The sequence below is a fragment of the Tubulanus polymorphus genome, chromosome 3 (genome assembly GCF_964204645.1).
Source record: "Tubulanus polymorphus chromosome 3, tnTubPoly1.2, whole genome shotgun sequence".
Lineage (NCBI taxonomy): Eukaryota > Metazoa > Nemertea > Palaeonemertea > Tubulaniformes > Tubulanidae > Tubulanus > Tubulanus polymorphus.
The window spans coordinates 3,494,632-3,513,487 of record NC_134027.1 but is presented as its reverse complement, the minus strand read 5'-3'; the positions used below and the strand labels follow the sequence as shown (position 1 = coordinate 3,513,487).

The following is an 18,856-nucleotide window of genomic DNA, read 5'->3' as shown; positions in this document are numbered from 1 at the left end:
TGCATTCATTCGGAAATTGTAATTTAGTAAGAGGAGAGACGACTACATATATACATACTATAAATGATCCATGAATATGGAATTAAGACACTTTTTATATATTTTTTGCCGAGATACTCATTCAATTCAATACATAATGCGTCTGGTGGCGCCATCTATGTTTAATAAGGTTCTATCTTGTCATTTCTATTCTATCTTTTTTGCTGTACATTAACTATACACTTTATTTCCTATCTTTAAAGTTATCTGTTGTAGGCCCTAACTGAATATTGTTAATTTTATGACGATGATGGTGAATGAAGTTAAAATGCATTGAATTTAATATGGTTCATCATGAATCTTGATGACGTAGATATTTAATCGTCTCTGATTGGCTCAGGAGTATCACAATATTTTGGCGCGATTCGCCGGCGAGCACGTGTGCGTGTTCATTCGGCCACAAGCTTCGAGGCTTCTATCACACACTTTTCACTATACATCATAAGAACATTATCATATCCGAAACCATGCAGCCCAATTCCGAAACAAAACCTGTCACACCTGTGACTGCTAATAATGAACACACTCAACAATACGACGAGGATTATCAATTCAAGATGGATCAAATAAAACGCTATCCGAAAACTCCAACATTTGTTTACGTTTTAACAGTCCTCTCTGGACTCGGGGGATTTCTTTTCGGCTACGATACTGGCGTTATATCAGGAGCTATTATCTTGTTGAGGGATGAATTTGTTTTAAATTCGGTTTGGCAAGAAATGATAGTCAGTATGACAATCGGAGCCGCCGCTGTATTCGCTATTTTAGGAGGATTATTAAACGATCGCATTGGCCGGAAACCTGTTATTTTGATGGCAAGCATAATATTCACAGCCGGCGCGATTTGCTTGTCAATTTCTAAGGATAGATATTTGCTTCTAGCTGGTCGGATTATTATTGGAGCAGCTATTGGTATGTTATTGATATAGAAATGGGTCTTTTATTTTGTTAACCCATATATTCAGAAATTCGAATTATCACATATTTAGTTAATTTTGAGTCTGTTAACCCTCATCATTGTAAACATTTTTAATCATCATTAGGCCGTGTTGAGCGTGTTTTCCACTTTCTTACATTTTTGTAGGATTTTTTACCGGTAATCAATGAATTCTAATTCTTTTTAGCCTTTTATGTCTTCCACGTATGTTTTATTTCATTTCATCATGATCGAAATGCATTGATAAATTGAAATAATACTTTCTCGGTGCGGGTGTTATTGCTTTCAGGCCTATCTTGAGTCTAGGTCTATGTGTCATTTTTTGTCAAGTTGATCAGTAAACATAGATTCTGCTTGCCTGCTTATTATCCAAGATATATCTAGCCAATTTGCATGGAAATAGCTAGTTGCTTTCTCGAGGTATAAAATGACAATTGAACGAGGTTCGAGTGACAGCGATATTCTTATTGGATTCCAGTCAGTCAACTTCTCTAGTGGGATCATTCCCAAATTGCTGTGGCAGATGTCTTAGACAATCCAGACGTTTGCGCTCTTCTAGCTAGACAAATCGTCATTCTGTGTGAATAAATCAATGCGCATTTAATCAGATTCCCAATCGATATGAGTTCGACTGTAAATCCATGAAACCAAAGCGTAAACCGGCCATTAGATTAGTCTGGATTACGCGTCCACTTCATTCACAGAAATATCCTCTTTCAGTTGAGCTCTCGCCGACGAACTTGTACCGATTAGGCCTAGGCTTTGCATATTAGTAATTCTGCAAAAAAAAAACTAATTATTTTCACGTAGCTTTTTGAGTAGGTGGTTTCATCAATGATTCTTGGAGGCTGACGTCCATGTTGTGAAAGGTGAATACCGCAGAGCAGGTGGAAATGTGATCTATCTGATTATTTTGTCCGCTTTCCCTCTCTGTCTCAAAACTTGGAGAAATATCACCAGCCCGATGAAAATGAATAAGCGACCATATATCATTTGATTTCACGATTAGCCCACTTTTTTATTCTTTTACAAAATAACAATTTTACAAATATAGCAAAGTACCATAATGAAATATTGTCCAATCTGTAGAGAGATGGTCGTATGAGACATTTACACTGGTGGTCATACAGTGCAGTAATTGTGGCTGAATATTTCGCATTCGATATCTACTGCAGTGCTATTTGTTACGATGGTACTTATATCGGTTTTGCGCGTGTTTGAGGGGAGATCGGGCAATCCGGATCCATCCATGTGGAGAAATTCTCATGCATTCGTGAACATTAAATCCGTAACGATCGTATCCGATGCGAGCCAATTTTTTCTCGCGACGTATTACCACAAATCTCAGCAAACGATCTTCAAGTCAGTGACAATATCTAATGTCTCTATTCAAAATGTCAAATTGAATTGAGCGGATTAGTTTTCCTATCATATATACCCTGCAGTAAAGAGCTTATTCAACTGTTTTCTTCGAGAAGGTTATCATGCATGCTCTGCGTTTACTGATATAATAAAATATCCGAGGGGACTAATTAATCAAATTACTTTGTTCTATGTATGTATATATACATATCATTTACCTTCGGCATGTATTTTGACTGCCAGTCTGTCCACAGACTTATCCCTATCCACGTTCCCTATCCATCATATATAGCCAGATACTTCAAGAACCTGAAATATAAAATCTGTGCTACTAATATCATCTTGATACCCGTCTAAACAAAGACTGATGATATTCCAATCGATCGGATGTTTTTTCAGCTTTCAGTTCTCTAGTCTTCTCGAAGTGTTTTACATTTATTAACCACGGGCGGTGCATTTCACTTGATTCCATGTTAGTTCATTTATCATCATATCTAGTTTGCTAGGATGCCGGTAAGCATGCTATTGGTGTCATTCAGATAGAAAGATCATACATCATGTTACCCAAGACACCTTCACGAGAATCTAGACTACCGGGCATGCGCTGAATCTACAATTTTTCATCGGTATTTCTGAACATGTTCCATGGAATTGGATGTAGGCTGTATGGTCCCTTGAGGTCTCGTTCTGATTTGGCTCTTGAAGGTTTAGAGGTTTCATAGATTCCAACACATTCCAAGAGTCGTTAAATCTGACTTGTGTGATGTTATACGTATTAATCCTTGCCATTTTCCGTGGCATCCGCCTCGTGGTGCTTTATTAATTGTCCAGACAGTAATACTCCTCGAATATAATGTTCATCTCAATTATCTCGACTTTTCATCGCATTCGGGTCATAAATCTTCGGCAAATTACGCCAGTCTTTTCGATCTCATCCTATAATAGCTGGAAATTTCTGAAATCGCCCTGATCTTCCCAAATCAATATTATTAATGCAGACTGACATTTAATTTAGATGCAGCGTTGTGTTGGATGGAGATGTTGTTTGCCAGACGCGACTCGGGTTAATATTCTCAGCTAGTGGTAGAGACTATTGAGAGTTGGTGTAAAATTGTAATAGTGACATGTGTATTTGTTTGTTTTTTTATAGGTTTGTCATCGATGACTGTGCCAATTTATATAGCAGAATCAGCACCCCCGCAGATCAGAGGTCGGCTGGTGTCCTGTAATGTAGCTATGATTGCTTGTGGTCAGTTTGTTGCCAATGTCATTGATGGTATTTTCAGTTTCAACAAAGAAACTGGATGGAGGTATGAAAACCGTATATTCTCATCTCATATTACCTGATCAGTTTTCTGTTTGGGAGAACACTGTGCCAAATTCAGTTGAATTCAGTTGTGCCTTTACATTATGATAAAAATGTTGACTACTTTGTGATGTTTTTTACATAAATCACGAATCTGTAGGTACCAGTTAGCAGAGTCTCCTCCCGAAAACCTCCCAGCCTTTGTTACCGTAATCGATGATCATGTCGTTATTGTGCTTCCGTATTATACTTTTCGGGGCCCTTTAGGGGCTTGAAGAAAAAGATCTCCTGAGCTATGAGATCGTCAGTTGTTAAATCAGGAAATCTATAGTGAACAAGTATCTATTTGACATATTAATGGACATTTTGTTATTTTAGAATTACGCGTTCGTTTAAAGTGCCAATCACCAACGTTGGCACAATCACCAAATCTTGGATTGTTAAAAAATTATTTGTTGCTGTTAAGTGTTTCGTAGGTCTCGCGAATAGCAAATAGAAATCCCACACTTAGAAAGTTCGAAGTGTTTCCTTGAGCTAGTATAGTTTATTCAACGTTTCGACTAGTCATGTTCAGGGTGTGGAGTTTTTAATCGTCACAGCACGGACAGAGCGTTTCCTCACTGCAGCTTCAAACTATTTCACATTATCGTCGTTATTTAGTTGACAGGAAAATGCAACCAATGAAAGCTGACTGGGTTTATTAGCATTTGATACGGAGCATTGACTATGTAGTACTAGAACATCGATTTACGAATGCAAATGAAACCATGCAGAACCAATGATAAAATACTAAAAGGAGTGGTACCGGCATCTAAAATGCGACCTGCTCTGTATTGATTTTGCAGTAATTATGAAATACTGATGCAATTATTTCCTTACATGAAAAATAATTTGAGGTTTATGTGTTTCGTCGCAAATCATTGTACGGCACTCGCGTGATATAGGCCTTTGTATCAAGTTCATTGACTCACTTAATTCATAGAGCACAATATCTACACAAATTCTTGGGGTAATTTTTCATTTTGGGAAAAATATCATCATCGGCGCCTGGTCGGGACACCCGGGGCATTATTGCCAAGCAACAAGAAATCGACATCATGCTTTATGTTTCTTCAGTGTTTTATATATTGCTTGGCATTGCGTGCTCTGACTAGAAATTATTACAGGTATTCTGTAAACAAATACCCAATCAATGGGTTATTCTGGTATTGATTTATTTGACTATATAGTTTCCCAATGGAGAACCTAAGATAAATATTCGCAATGCCATCCCACGGACTATCTTTACCGTTGCTCTCTAGTAGAATGATCACATCCTTTTAGCCAGAAGATAGATGTAGAACCACTCTATCGTAAGCTTACACAAGTGGCTGAATCATATTGAGAATCGCAGGAAGTATTTTCATGCGACTAACTTCCCCCAGAAGCATCAGAGTTGCAGTCGTGCGCACATTCTGTAGAATGACACAGAATTTTGTCGTATGAATTAGAAAGATAACTGTTAGGTGACTGTATATACACACACATGTTGGTTAATCATGGAGGCATGAATCAACTGTACCCATGATTACCGCCAGTCCTGTTGATTGATTTTATACCGAGATCATTTCTGACGCATGTTCCCCTCAATTAGAGTAAATTTCATTACAAGTATTTCTCACCATATTCCAGACGGGTCATCGGGCAATTGACGAATTGACGAATTGACATGCTTATTAATTCTACCGATGCCTAAAGATATAGCCGGTATATGTGGATTTCATCATTTCTTTGTCATTAATTGAAGAAATGTTTTGAATTGTAATGAAAACTCCGGTGGTTTCTGGTCGGACTGCATGGTTTTACACAGAACTAGTTTAATCAATTACAGAAATGTCAATGGTACTTGCACATGTGCGAATAGAGGTGCGGTATTTACTTTAACAATTATCAATTTATGAAATTTCGATTGTAATTGTTCTCTTGATTAGTAAACCAAGCAAACATACAGTAGTTGAGCTCACAGAAAATCTAGACAGGAACCACTCCTTCTCGGCAAACTTTGTGTCGCTGAATGATTTGGGATCAAAGACGTGATTCCGAATCTCAGAGAGTTTGAATGTTTTATCGGTCGCTGAAGTTGAGATCAATTTGTGAGACGCTCAGATATGTGAATTTCATTGTTTGCAGTAATTGCTTCTCGTCTTCCTCCCACGCATCTCTTGTCTTGTCGATGATTCGTATTCCGCCTTAATTCATCATCTAAAGCCTTGTCGATCCGATACTGTTGCTTATGATTATTAGCCGTGTCTTAACCTGCATTAAGTGTTATCGGAATTTGTTCTGATCTTATATTCAGAATTCTTAGTTTCTCACCAAAATCAAAAGTCGAACATTCTAGTGTATACACTGTTTGCAATTCTGAGATTACTGACATTAAAAGACAGCCTGTATTGTCAGGAGTTTGACCTGTGTGTGTGTATCACATTTTGATGACTTCCATCTCGAATATCTCATTTACAACTGAAGCAATAACGCCTCGTAAAACTGTTCGTCATAAACAATGATGTCGCAGCGCGGCGGCCATTTCAAATAAGAAAATTATCGTCTCCTGACGCAATTATTTTCTGTACTAGATCGTGTGAAATTACCAGGTTTAATCTGTGTGCGGTGACGTATGGATCGTTGAAGTGGTTCACGTTATCGCTGAAGGGAAGAAGAGTAACACTCGTAATTCTTAAAGTTTTAGCTGATTTCTAATGGGAATCGAAAATTCCATGTTTTCCGAGGTTCGAATTCAAATCAATAAAATGAGTTCATTACACGTATCCCTCGCATTCTATTAAAAGCATCTTTCATTGCGAGCGCGGAGTTAACGTTTTTTTATGATTCAAGTGTAATTCTTAATTTCTGATAAACTGAAACTTGATTAAGGGTAATCATGTTTTCATTTTGATTAATGAGATATTTGAATTGGAATAATTAGACATGCATATAAGGCATACAGACTCAGTTATCTTTAGTAAAGAGTTATCTTTAACTTAGATTAACTCAGATTTTTCGGAGATGAGATCGGTGTCTTCATCGTTTTTGATGAATATTGCGCGATCGATCTCCAATTCAGCTCAGCTTTCCTTTTTCCTGAAAAAATCTGATTTAGGGGCATTCTCTCGCTAAGTGGAATACCTCAAGCGGTTATGTGGGATGAAAAACAATATTGCCATAAAGCTAGAATAATGGATTAGTGTTGTTCTGCTGTTGTAACCTGGATGGCATTTACAACACTGGACGGACATGTCATTTCAGTAATGATTTGCATGTTGGCTGGCCACTATAAAAAGATCCGTTCTGTTGAGCCTATGGTTTATTTGAGTATTAGGTTTGTAGGCGTACGGTACTTACGTCTTTGGTCTACTCCGAGGCTGGTTCTATGCAGAAAAAATATTTGACACTGGGGGCTATCGATTTCCTCTTGCTTTATATCCGATAAACGACCGAGGAAGACATTGGAAGACATTGAAAGAGAACGTGTCTCTTTCATTATTCAAATTTCAAATCCACCTATTGAACTTTTCAGTACATTTCTGAAACACCTTGAATTATTCAATTCACCAATGAGACTAATAATTATGAATGAAAGGATTGCTCCGGCGTGAAAGCATATGAAATATTTATAGATGTTTCGACAAAAGGACAACAATATAAGCATTAAGTATTTAAGGGCCAGAAATGATTAGTTGTATTGAAGTTGATTCTACGAGGATACGATGTTACCATTTTTGTAACGTTATTATCGCTACTTGAGATGCAGATATTACTTCAACCGCTTTCATTTCAGAAAATCAATGAATACATGTATATATTGGGAACATGGAGGGAATTCATCTCAACTGGTCCAGTCGCCTTCTACTGCGTGAATCGTCTGCAGCGATTCCAGTCTAGACGGCCATTTATCAGATTAGAAAATCTAATCATTGTAGCTGCATCATTAAGTCACCTTTCCCTCAGAGTCAATGAGCCATATAGAAGTGGCATTTTTCTTCAGAAAACAAATGATAAGAATCACTGATCAGAAATGTGTAACTTATACGTGCAACTTGATCGTTCTAATATACAATGCCGGGCCCATAGATTCCGTCCCCTGGATGGTTCTGCCAAAAAAAACTGAAGAGCTGAACTGATTTTATTCGCGGTTAATCTCATAATAGAATGAAATTGATTGAGGTCAGACTAGGATATGACGGATTTATAGATTTCCTGTCAATGGCTCAAGTTCTGGGAATGAAATTAAAGCAGTAGTCACTGAGCTACTTGACGCAAATATAAGCCGAGATGGAAGCAATATTGTTGGCGTTATTGATAAATGAAGTGAACTTGAATCCAGATCTACGAGAATTTTTTAGCTTTACCAGGCATTGTCCAGCACTGGTATTGACCAACTAGCTGCTTCCTACTAGATTGATTCTCTCAGTAGTGAGATGGATGAATGGCAGGAATTGTACAGTTTCCACAGCATTTTTGTTCCATGTGGTCGATATTACTTTGATCATAGAAATAATAACTGAGGACTCTGCATGGTCACCATGGCAGCCTATAGTTAAAATATGACCAGCATTGAATTATGCGTGGAAACTTGAAGCATATAACTCAAAATTTTAAATTAATACGAATTGAACACGATGCAGGGAAATGCGGAAACAGGAGACGGAAACATGTTTGCGAGCGTTTCCCTGTCTGTGACGTGTGAAGAGAAACGAGAAACATTGTTTAGATGTTTGCGTTTGGCTTTCCAGCATACCACGACTACTGGAAATCTATCTTAGCCGTAAAAGTTCCTTTGATCGACAAACCGATTGCAGCATTATTCCATGTTTGTTGCATAGTTGAGATGCATCTAGATTGGATAGTAACATCAGTAATGAAGTAATTCAGAAGTAATTCACAATCCCCTGGGTGTTAATTAGCACCAGGACAAATTGAGACTCGCAATTTGTGAATTATCCGCTGTTTGTTTCCTTGAAGCAATATTTGTTACTGATGATAATGAAATATTGTGATTCCTTCTGCCGTTTGTCGTTTTAAACCACGCGGATTCATATTCCAACCTCGCACAGTTATCCTATATCATCATCAGACGTCGGTAACGTCTGCGGGAGTGAACATGATCTTGATGAAACACCTACACCGTGTTGTAACGATAATCATATAAGATAAAATCCCAAAATACAAACGAAAAAAGACTTTTATATATAATTTTCAGGGATACTTAGTTAAATAAAATAACTCAAGGAAATTTGTTTTCTTTCACTTTTCTAGAACCTCTTTCACTTTTTGAGGGTAATTATCGTCATTGCGAAATTGTCAAGTAAAATGTGATGTTTATTTCATATAGGTACATGTTGGGTCTAGCGGCGTTACCATCTGCAGCTCAGTTCATTGGGTTCCTGTTTTTGCCCGAGAGTCCACGATGGTTGATAATTCAGGATAAAGAAGATAAGGCGCGTCGAGTACTGCACGAAATTCGCGGAGAAGAAGACATCGAGGAAGAATTTGAGAGTATTAAAAACAATTGTCTGGAGGCAGAAAGAGAAAGGCGAGAACGAAGTATGTATGATAAATAGCCGGTTAAATCGTTGGTACCATTTGAGGTCCACTCCAGTTTTGAAGAGATATATTTTATAATAGTGTTATGGACTTGAAATTCACTGACCGATTCCCCCTGATCCAAGACAAAAATTATTTGTATTGTTCGTCTGTTTAAACGTGATTGTGTCGCGTGCCGGGTCCCTAGACCAATGCAGTTCCAATCTCGACGTTTCTAACAATAATCTGGCTATGCATGTACTTAAAAAGCTCACAAGAAAGAGCTCTTGGGATTAGCTCATAAATCATTACTGTGATACACGCTTCTCTTACAGCAGCCAGAATGATATCACTAGTGAAATACAGGCATGATCGTTGCCAAATAAACAAATAATCACAAAAGTTGCTCAAAAGCTGCAGGGCGATATTTGGGAGATGTACCCCGTACTGTATTTCATAGCGATTACTGTCAAACCATACGAATTTTCAAAAACCTTTAACATTTACCTAATTAAGCTTTACTTTAGCACATTTTCATGCATGTGGATGATAGTGTACTTACGTAGGTTTAATGTCATTGCATGTTAATCAATTAATGCATTGATGAAATGTCTCCCCGCTGACCGATTAATCCTGGCATCCGACTGCTTTTAGTCGCTTTGCATAGCAATAAATCGGTAATGGTTCTAAATGAAATTGGTCAAGTGTACCATGCACAGTGATTGCAGCCAGTTGATATCACATTTTTATCAGTTTATCTTTTGGTTACTGTTGCGATCTATTGAGTTTGACATATTTCGCAACATCATTTAACACGACATGATATGACCCAAAATAATTCCGTCGCCTGATCCAACGATCCTGAGGCCTCACTCGTTTCAATTCAAAGCCGATTCAATTGTTGATGCAGTTATGTCCGTGCATCCGAAGTTCATCTAAAAAATAGCGTTGTCAATTAGGCTCTGTGTTACTGAGAACTGATACACTAATCCAATAATACAACAAAGGGTGAATTCAATTGACACCTATAACTATGTTAAATGCTACAGGAAACAATGTTTTGTGAGATGTGAAATCTTCCGGTACAGCCCGGTCTGATGTTAACCATGTATGATTTTCGTGGTGTTTGGTATGATTTAGCCATAAGAAGAAATGTTCCATGCTCATTCATAATCATTTTCGCAGCGACAAAATTCGACTATTGATTTAGTATCGCAAGTACGAATATTGCTAACATTAATATCACTAAAGACTTTATTTACATATTAGCGCAGTACGTCTCGTGCATTACTTCAGAATAAGCCATCAATAACATAAATTATTCAACGGGAAAATTTCGATTTTGTACCATATTTCTACCATGCGTCTGCTTTGGCTGATTTTACTGGCGCGGACAGGAAATTATTAAAGACAGTGGCAAGCAATTACTCAGGAGATATGACTGGTAACAGCTGATCTAACTAGCCAGGCATCGGGCTTCGATCGCTTTGCTTCTTGACAAACAGAAATGTCACCCATTTCTTGCTTCTGGTGACAATGAATAGGCTTTTATACAGATGTTACTGATATATGGGGTGTCGATGTTATTAATCAACATTTACACAAAACCATCTGATTCTGTTTTGAAAAAGGCATTTGATCTAATGACAGTTATTTTCTATAACACTCTTACGTCACTGAAACCAACATAGGTTCTAGAATACACCATTGCTAGCCGCCATTTTGTGAGTTTACTTTTCTAATTTGCAACAATGCGTCATGAGAAGATTTCAAAGAACTGTGACCAAACTGTTGTACAGGACGAAGACAGTTGATTTGGGAAATAAAACCATATCATTCAAAACTGCTTCTCATTTCAGCTTCGCTATAAATGATTCACTGTTATTTTAAGGTATGAAGTCACCTATTATAGTACAGATGATATTGACCCCATCAATACGTCGATCTCTAGTGATAGGATGTAGTTTACAAATGTTTCAACAATTAGCCGGTATCAACACTGTCATGTGAGTATTTCACACAACCTATTATCTAATATTAAATGTTTATTATGAAATGTATTTGAGAAAATCAATTTCAAGGTGTCAAATTTAAGATTGATGAGCGAGTGAATGTTAGTTGGAATGAATGCTCTAGGCTGTTAAAGTGGTACCATGTACACGCTGTTATATTGAACTTGGATATTTTCATTATTGAATCTGCAATTGAAATGCTCATCATTGGAGCACCTACCCATTATTGATTTTTCTTCGGGAATGAAAAATTTGAATTTGTCAATTGTTTCATCTTCTGACATTTATTTTAGCCTCGATCCTTTCTGCAAGGAACACGAATACGTGTTGTAACTGCGGGCCTGTAAACTATTTTCCCCTGAAATGAAGCAGCCTTATCTGTAATTCGTGATCCGCTTGGTTTCCATTTTACAATTTGATTTTCTGTTTAAGGAAATTGAAACGAGTATTCAGACATTTGCCGTAGGACTGTCAATGTACATGTAGACAGCGTCATCGCTTGGCAAAGAGAAACTTGACACTTTTAGCCTAAAGCCACCTGAAATTCATGCGACAATTTACTATCATCAAATTAAATAGTATCATTTCCTGGAAATGTACCGTACTGCTTAAATAATCATGGCTGGTTTTGTACTTTTTATTTCAATATGAAAACTGATGATGGTGAAGTTACTGAGCCACATCTACTAGACTCTGAAGGCAAGATCAATAAACATATAGTAGTACTTTCAATTATTATAATTTGGTTGCGGTATTTTAGCTTAAGGGCCTCAGCTTGGTGTAGGAAAGTGATGGTTCATATTTGCAGTCAATAAGCTTTTTGTCCAGATTCATCAGAGAATCCAATTATATGTTGACAATGTCTTGCCACAAAACGATTTTTACTAAATCAGACTGGGTGTGGTTTGTCTGATAATCAAGAATATACCAATACAGTAAAAAATTGGAAATATCTAGAATTCAGAAATGGTTTCACGCGATCCTATAGTTTATGTCAATTTCATCTTTGCTGAGGTAACCTTTCTCCAATTCTAACGATTGATAACGGCTGATATGCGTATGCAATAGTTACTACTGTGTAAAAGTGGGAACCTCTTTTTCCAGACTGAGGGTAAATGACACTCTCATCTTCTCAACGGTTGAATGACTACTGGTATATTTACACTGCTCTCGTCGTGTGCCTTCAATCAGCCCCGTACTGCATAGTCAACTATTCCGGCGAATTACTTCATCATTTCTTGATGCATATGCACTGTATATTTTCGTCGTAGCATTTCTATTTAATAAGAATTTTATAAGAATGAAATTTTGCATCATATGCAAAATTTAGCTTTTAAAATACAATTCGAACTTCGACAAGTCTTTCGGCAATGTTAATGAAAATATGCCCATCAAATGGCGCCTCCATATTCATGGAAACTATATGAATCATATTATACGTGACAGTTCTAATTTGTGTTTTAATGGGTAATATTTTACGCGTTGTTATCATTAATTCCGGGTTCTATATCTCAACTCTGAATTGTGTCTTTATTCCATCCATCCCAATTGTAATGTATCCATTTGTTGTATATATATTTGTAGGTATTATAGCGCTACAATTATCAAGATGTCTGGTGTTAAAAGTGAAATGACAGCAATTTGGTTATCAGCAGTGACTGCCGCTGTCAATTTCATGTTTACATTTGTTGGGCTTTACTTGGTTGAAAAGATTGGCCGTAGACTTCTGACATTAGGCAGTTTAATGGGTTAGTAATCTTCACTTTAGATGGGATACGTTATGGGTGCCATCGACGTATATCTGACCGATGACGATTTATCTGATACCACACGGAATCAGTGGGCTATTGTTATGCATATGGTCATTGTGGGTGATATATGTCTAATGGTAGCCAAATACATTGCCTCGTATTTTTCTTAGTTTGCATCGATGTTGTCGGATCTTTTCAAGATTTTCTCTACATCGCCTTCAATCGGAACGAAATACCGGCTTTCAACGGGGTTTGTTCAACCTATACCTATGTGATCATCTCTAATCGAATTTGTCTTTCTCAGGAGCCATTATAAGTTTGATATGGTTAGCCGTAGGATTCCAACTAGCCGCCTTTAATTCACCTAGAATCAACTCGTGGGAAAATATAGAGGGAAGCCAGTGCGGTGCGTACAGGTATGTTAAATTCTAAAAAGGTCTGCTTAGTGCTTAAGAAGGTACATTCTACTTAAGCTTGTATTAGTCGTAATGGTTTTCCCATTCAGTCTCAGTCATCCTAATAGAAATATATAGAAAAAAGGGTAATAAAGGCAATGTTTATTCTCCGAGGGAACCGTCATTTTCATGAATTCAGATCACATCTCTTTCAAGCTTGATTAGCGATATTTTGTCGAGCTACGTATTCTATCTATGGTAACTGCTTCATCATCGGTACTTTTTCTTTAATCTGGAAGGCTTGATTAGTTTTTGTAGTTAACTGTGATCTGAGGGAAAAGAATTTCTCATGAGAAAAGCAAACAATGCGTCTACGCATAATTAGAATATAGATGAACTTTCGTCAGCTAGCTAGTGTCTGATCGAACACCGGGCTTCATGAAATTTCGGATAAACAAAAAGCTGTGATACCCTTATTTATTCCGAGGTGTTCTAATCCACATTTTGTGGAATCATTATTACACGATACTGCGGATACAATATGAGTATTTTTCAATTTTACACCGTGATAAATGATTCGTGTGCTCTGAGATTGAAATTTCCTGGTGATCGATTAAGATTTGCATTAGAATGTAGGTTACACGGTCCTTATCCATCACTGCCAGTTTCTTCGCACACAAGTTAGTCTAATGGTTTATCACATTCAGTTGTGACAATTACGAAAGCTTGTGCGCATCACTACTGAATTAGATGACTGCTACTAATGTATATACATGAACGTATGGATGTTGATCAAGCCATTGCAGTTGAAGTGGTTGAATAAATTCTATTAGTTGGCTGTCGAAATCGTCATATCGGTCGTCAAGTTGAGGCCACAGATGGTTGAGCTGTTACGTTCTTGTCTTTAATTGTAATCAGGAGCTCACAATTTATCTGCATATTGCTAGTACCATAATGAATTTTGAATTTCAGTACCTGTGATGACTGTATGAGGGACCTATATTGTGGGTATTGTTACATGGATGAGAATCGCGGTCCTGTGAATGCTTCATGTCTGCCCACAACTTATGACGATCCCCTGAAAGCTACTAGTGGACGTTGTAACAGCACATATTTACCTGGGGATCTCACATGGGCATACGAGTATTGTCCTACCGCATACTCATGGATGGCTATGGTTGGCCTGGTACTTTATCTAGTCTTCTTTGCCCCAGGTAATTATAGAATTTGTTGAAAAGGTAGGGCCTTTTTTCGTGAAGGAATCGCATAACAATAATGACATGTATATTTCAGGTATGGGTCCTATGCCATGGACTATCAACTCAGAGATCTATCCACTATGGGCTAGGAGTACTGGTAATGCTGTATCTACATTCACTAACTGGTTGTTTAATCTGATAGTCTCAATGACATTCCTCACATCCACAGAAGCCTTAACTCGACATGGTAAAAATCCCTCTATAAGTGGCATCTTGCCTGAGAAACTTGTATCATTAACTAAAGTGGTAGATTTAGTGATAACTGATTCAATTTGAAAATGAACTACATTTCATCACAGAGAAGAGACTATATCCTACCTTACATAGCGATAGCAGATGTATAAAAATCATCGTTTATTTTTCAGGTACATTCTGGTTGTATGCCTGTCTGGCCATGGTTGGCTTTTCAGTTCTCTTCTTCCTGTTGCCCGAAACAAAAGGAAAGACCCTGGAAGAGGTCGAAGGCCTCTTCGCTCGACCGTGGTTCGGAAAAGGTTCTTCAAAGCTTACGTCTTATGCAGAAAAAAGTATTCAATACGTACATATCCGCGGCTTAAACCGCGATGGAAGAGATTCAGAACTCGACTCTCCCGAATAGATATATTCATATATAAGCGTATGAATATTCAAACAAATTTAGCACAATTACAGACAATTCCGGAAATATGTGAAACAACTACATCATTCGTCAACCTTCTTTCAACTATCATTGACATAATAGACTCGGTGTCCATGGGCGAAGTAGGCCTAACGTGTATTGATGAGGAAGAGACTTTTGTTTAAACAAAATCAATCAATGACCTTCAGTATAATCGGGTGGTGTGATTTGTTCAGAACCATCTCTTATATATGGGTTTAAGAAAAAATGCCGGTAATATTCCATCGCCTGGCTAACGGATAGATCTGTGATAGTTACAAGATTTGCCTTGAGAACTTGTGTGCCACAATTATATGTGATGAGGAATGAAAATTATTTTATTTCAAATTCAAAACTCCAATGATTATCATTATCATTGTGAAATTTGTGATATTAAGGAAAACATGATCTGAAAAAAGAAATAAAATTTATTTTTGCGATTATGGCAAACACGAATGGTGATATGTATAGATTTATTTAGACCTTTCATGGTTGAATAAGATGTTTTCAGTGTGAAAGCAAAACATTTGACTGAATGAGCAGATAACTATAGAGAGAGGACGCTATCATATCTCATTAACCATAGAATATATCATCTAGTCATGATCCTGCTGGTAACTAATGATTGGTCTGCTTACGAAAAGAATTGTCACTATTTTTGAGAAACACCTTGATGTGTCATGGAGGTAAACCCAGTTTGAAGTTTACCGTACCTCTACTTTGAATGTTCGACTCAATCGGAGACGGAATTACTGGCAATCAACAGTGATTTAGATTATATATAGCTTTTTAGGGGTAGAGTTAACGTGTGAATAAACAATCATCTATAATAATCCACTCATTTTAGCTGGCCTTGTAGTTTAGTGATAGGCATATAAACCGTATATACATATCAACTGTACTAACTTAATAATAAGTGTATATTCCAAGTCTTATGAAAACTTGGTGGGAATATTTTTTTATAAAATGTATTTAAAGTGGTAATAATGTGGTAGACTCTTATAGACCTTATTCGCGTGACGTCACAATGCGTCATGATGTCCGTCAAGCGCAAGCTGCTAACTGAAGTAAAAAAGTCTTTTTTGACGCCGTAAAAACGGTTACAACAATTATTCTTTTATACATGCGTGTGAGTCAATGTGTACTACGTCATCAATATTGGCGTTTTAAAACATGCTACAATTGGGAGTTTTGGCGTTTATTTTGTAATTAGATATATTTCACACCGGTAACTCTTATCTTATTTTTGATAAATCTTAATAATAATTTATGAGACGATACTGTGCACTCCGTTATTGATATATCGGGACTAGACTGGTTGCCGGTCAATTCAATCATCGATATGTTTAAATCCAAAATAAATTTATTGATGCTGAATGTTATATAATTTATATCATATTATTATTGTCGACAATATTAAGCAACCAAAACGTCAATAACCTTTCAAGTTAGTTGTCTTGTTACTTTTGACTTGAAGTCCCTGTTTTTTGACGGCAATCATGACACGCGTGAACAGTACGCGTAATGTCGGTGAATAAGGTCAATAGGCTAGGAAAGAAATTTATATATATATATGATATGAACATGATAATATCTTTCTTTGTGCTGCCTTTTATCTCAAATATTCTTCCAAAATATATACAATATTTTCATATTGATTAGAATAGAAAATAGACTAGATTTACGTGTTCATGAAATTATCAGTCTTTATAGGCCAAAAATAAGACATGATTTGTTAAGATTCTCGAAACACGCTTAGGCTATAGAGAAATCCACAATAGAAGGCATGTGATGACCATGAGTGCGTTCGCTGCCGATTAGGTTTATAAATAGATTACTCAATGCCCGATATCTATAATTCCATTAAGACATAGAATGTTGTCTTGTGCCCAACACATATATTCCCCGAGAGATTTCCGAACACCAGATACGTATTCAGACCCACCGACTTTGTACGAAGAATTTTTCTTCGATTTGTTTATTCATGCCTGGGAAACAATTGCGTTGCTCCTATGAAAATGTGCCGTTAGGATCAATATGCATTATTTGCCACGAGGTTTGGGTGTAACAACTCTGGTGCAGGTTTAATTGAATATATCATGTTTCTAAAGAATTCGTGTATGATATGTAGATGATTGTAAGGGAACTCGTTTTATTCCTTTAGACTATTGTGTATTTTGATCTTTGTAGATGCTGCGAGATTCGATTCCCAAATAATTTACATTCTGTGTAAAATTATCTCTGTTTCTGCTGCTGATATTATTATGTTCACTGGGTATAAAGAGGAAGAACTCTATCTCTTTCTTTCTCTCTCTTTCTCTGATTCTACTCGGTTCTGGTAGTTTGTGTATTATAATAGTTGGATCTCGAGAAAATAGTAAATTATGTAAAAATCTGTTAAAGTAAATCATCGTATCCACTCAACCATTGTTCATTCCAAATGAAGAGTTTTCGAAGAAAATTCAGATTGTTATACGTACATTTGATCTAGCAGTATTTATGTTAATATCGTATTGTTGCTCTTTTTAGAATGTTGCGAGTTGTTCCTATTTTCCCTGTCGAATTTTATTTTGACTGGTGATTATCCTTATAAAGTCTAATATATGATAAATAATACATGTATAATGTTCTTGTCAGCTCATATACAATCAAAACTCTGTCTCTTAAGTTGACAAATAAATGTGTGCAATGAAACAATCCATACGCAGTGGTTCTCATTTTTGTTATTTCCTATTTCGTCGTTCGTGAATAAAGCTGGTAGTCTTTTTCATTTTGTATTTTGTAAGGATGTTGATCATCTTTCCGAATGATTGCGAGTAATGAAACCTTGATTGAACCTCATCGAACTTTACTGGACAAATCGACTCGTGATATCCTCTGAATTAAAGAGAAAACCCTCTTCAAATATTTTCGTTTTGGCAAAACTTTTCATCCTATAAATTCTTCACTGAAACAACCATCTCGGTGAACTGTGCATTACTCCGTGGCACGAAAAACGTTCACCCATATCACCGTAATCTGTGAAGGAACCTCGCTGAAGCAAAAAACCAACATGACTCCCACTACTGAGACAGAAAGGAAAATTACAAGAGAATCTTTCTAACGATCAATACAAAACATATAATTCAGAACAGAGAAAAACGAATATCACTGTGAAAGCGCATTTTAGATAATATTGACGGAGAATAAGCTTAGTATCAGTATTCAGAGCACAAACGAAACTCGTAAATTAACTGTTTCCTGGATAATGAATGAATGGTGGAATACTAATTGATGAATGCATGTTGTCTGTCATTGGAAAAACGCAGAGCGGACCTCAGACCTACAGTTGACAAGAGATACTAAATAAATCAAATTATCTACTGCTTCGCTTAGAAATATCTAAAATATGAATTATCTATGTGGTACAGGATATAATTGAGTAAAAACAACCATACAATTGTTTCATGGATAACTCTTCAGCAGATCCTTAAAAAAAACCACCGATAAAGTAACTAACAATAAACAATGGAATTCGGAACTGCGTCTAACATAACATTCGGTAATTATCTATTTTCTTTTAGCGCTTCTCAAACTGTATTTTGTCCCCTTTCCGT

The 18,856-nt window shown here is 36.8% G+C and overlaps 1 protein-coding gene across 1 annotated transcript; it reads left to right on the top strand.

Annotated features, from left to right (window-relative positions):
• The first annotated feature begins 506 nt into the window (after positions 1-506).
• LOC141901179 (proton myo-inositol cotransporter-like) lies at positions 507-15,636 on the top strand. The gene is made up of 9 exons (XM_074788286.1): positions 507-951; positions 3,489-3,648; positions 9,016-9,227; positions 11,098-11,212; positions 12,803-12,966; positions 13,274-13,385; positions 14,337-14,578; positions 14,658-14,810; positions 14,989-15,636. Exons 1-9 carry the CDS (start codon positions 507-509, stop codon positions 15,219-15,221), a joined length of 1,836 nt encoding a protein of 611 aa, XP_074644387.1. The 3' UTR covers positions 15,222-15,636.
• Positions 15,637-18,856: the final 3,220 nt, after the last annotated feature.

Coding starts and splice junctions, on each gene's coding strand:
- LOC141901179 (XM_074788286.1), top strand. CDS start 507: ATGCAGCCCAATTCCGAAACAAAACCTGTCACACCTGTGACTGCTAAT. Junction 9,228..11,097: donor AAGAGAAAGGCGAGAACGAA/GTATGTATGATA, acceptor TGTTATTTTAAG/GTATGAAGTCACCTATTATA. Junction 13,386..14,336: donor AGCCAGTGCGGTGCGTACAG/GTATGTTAAATT, acceptor TTTGAATTTCAG/TACCTGTGATGACTGTATGA.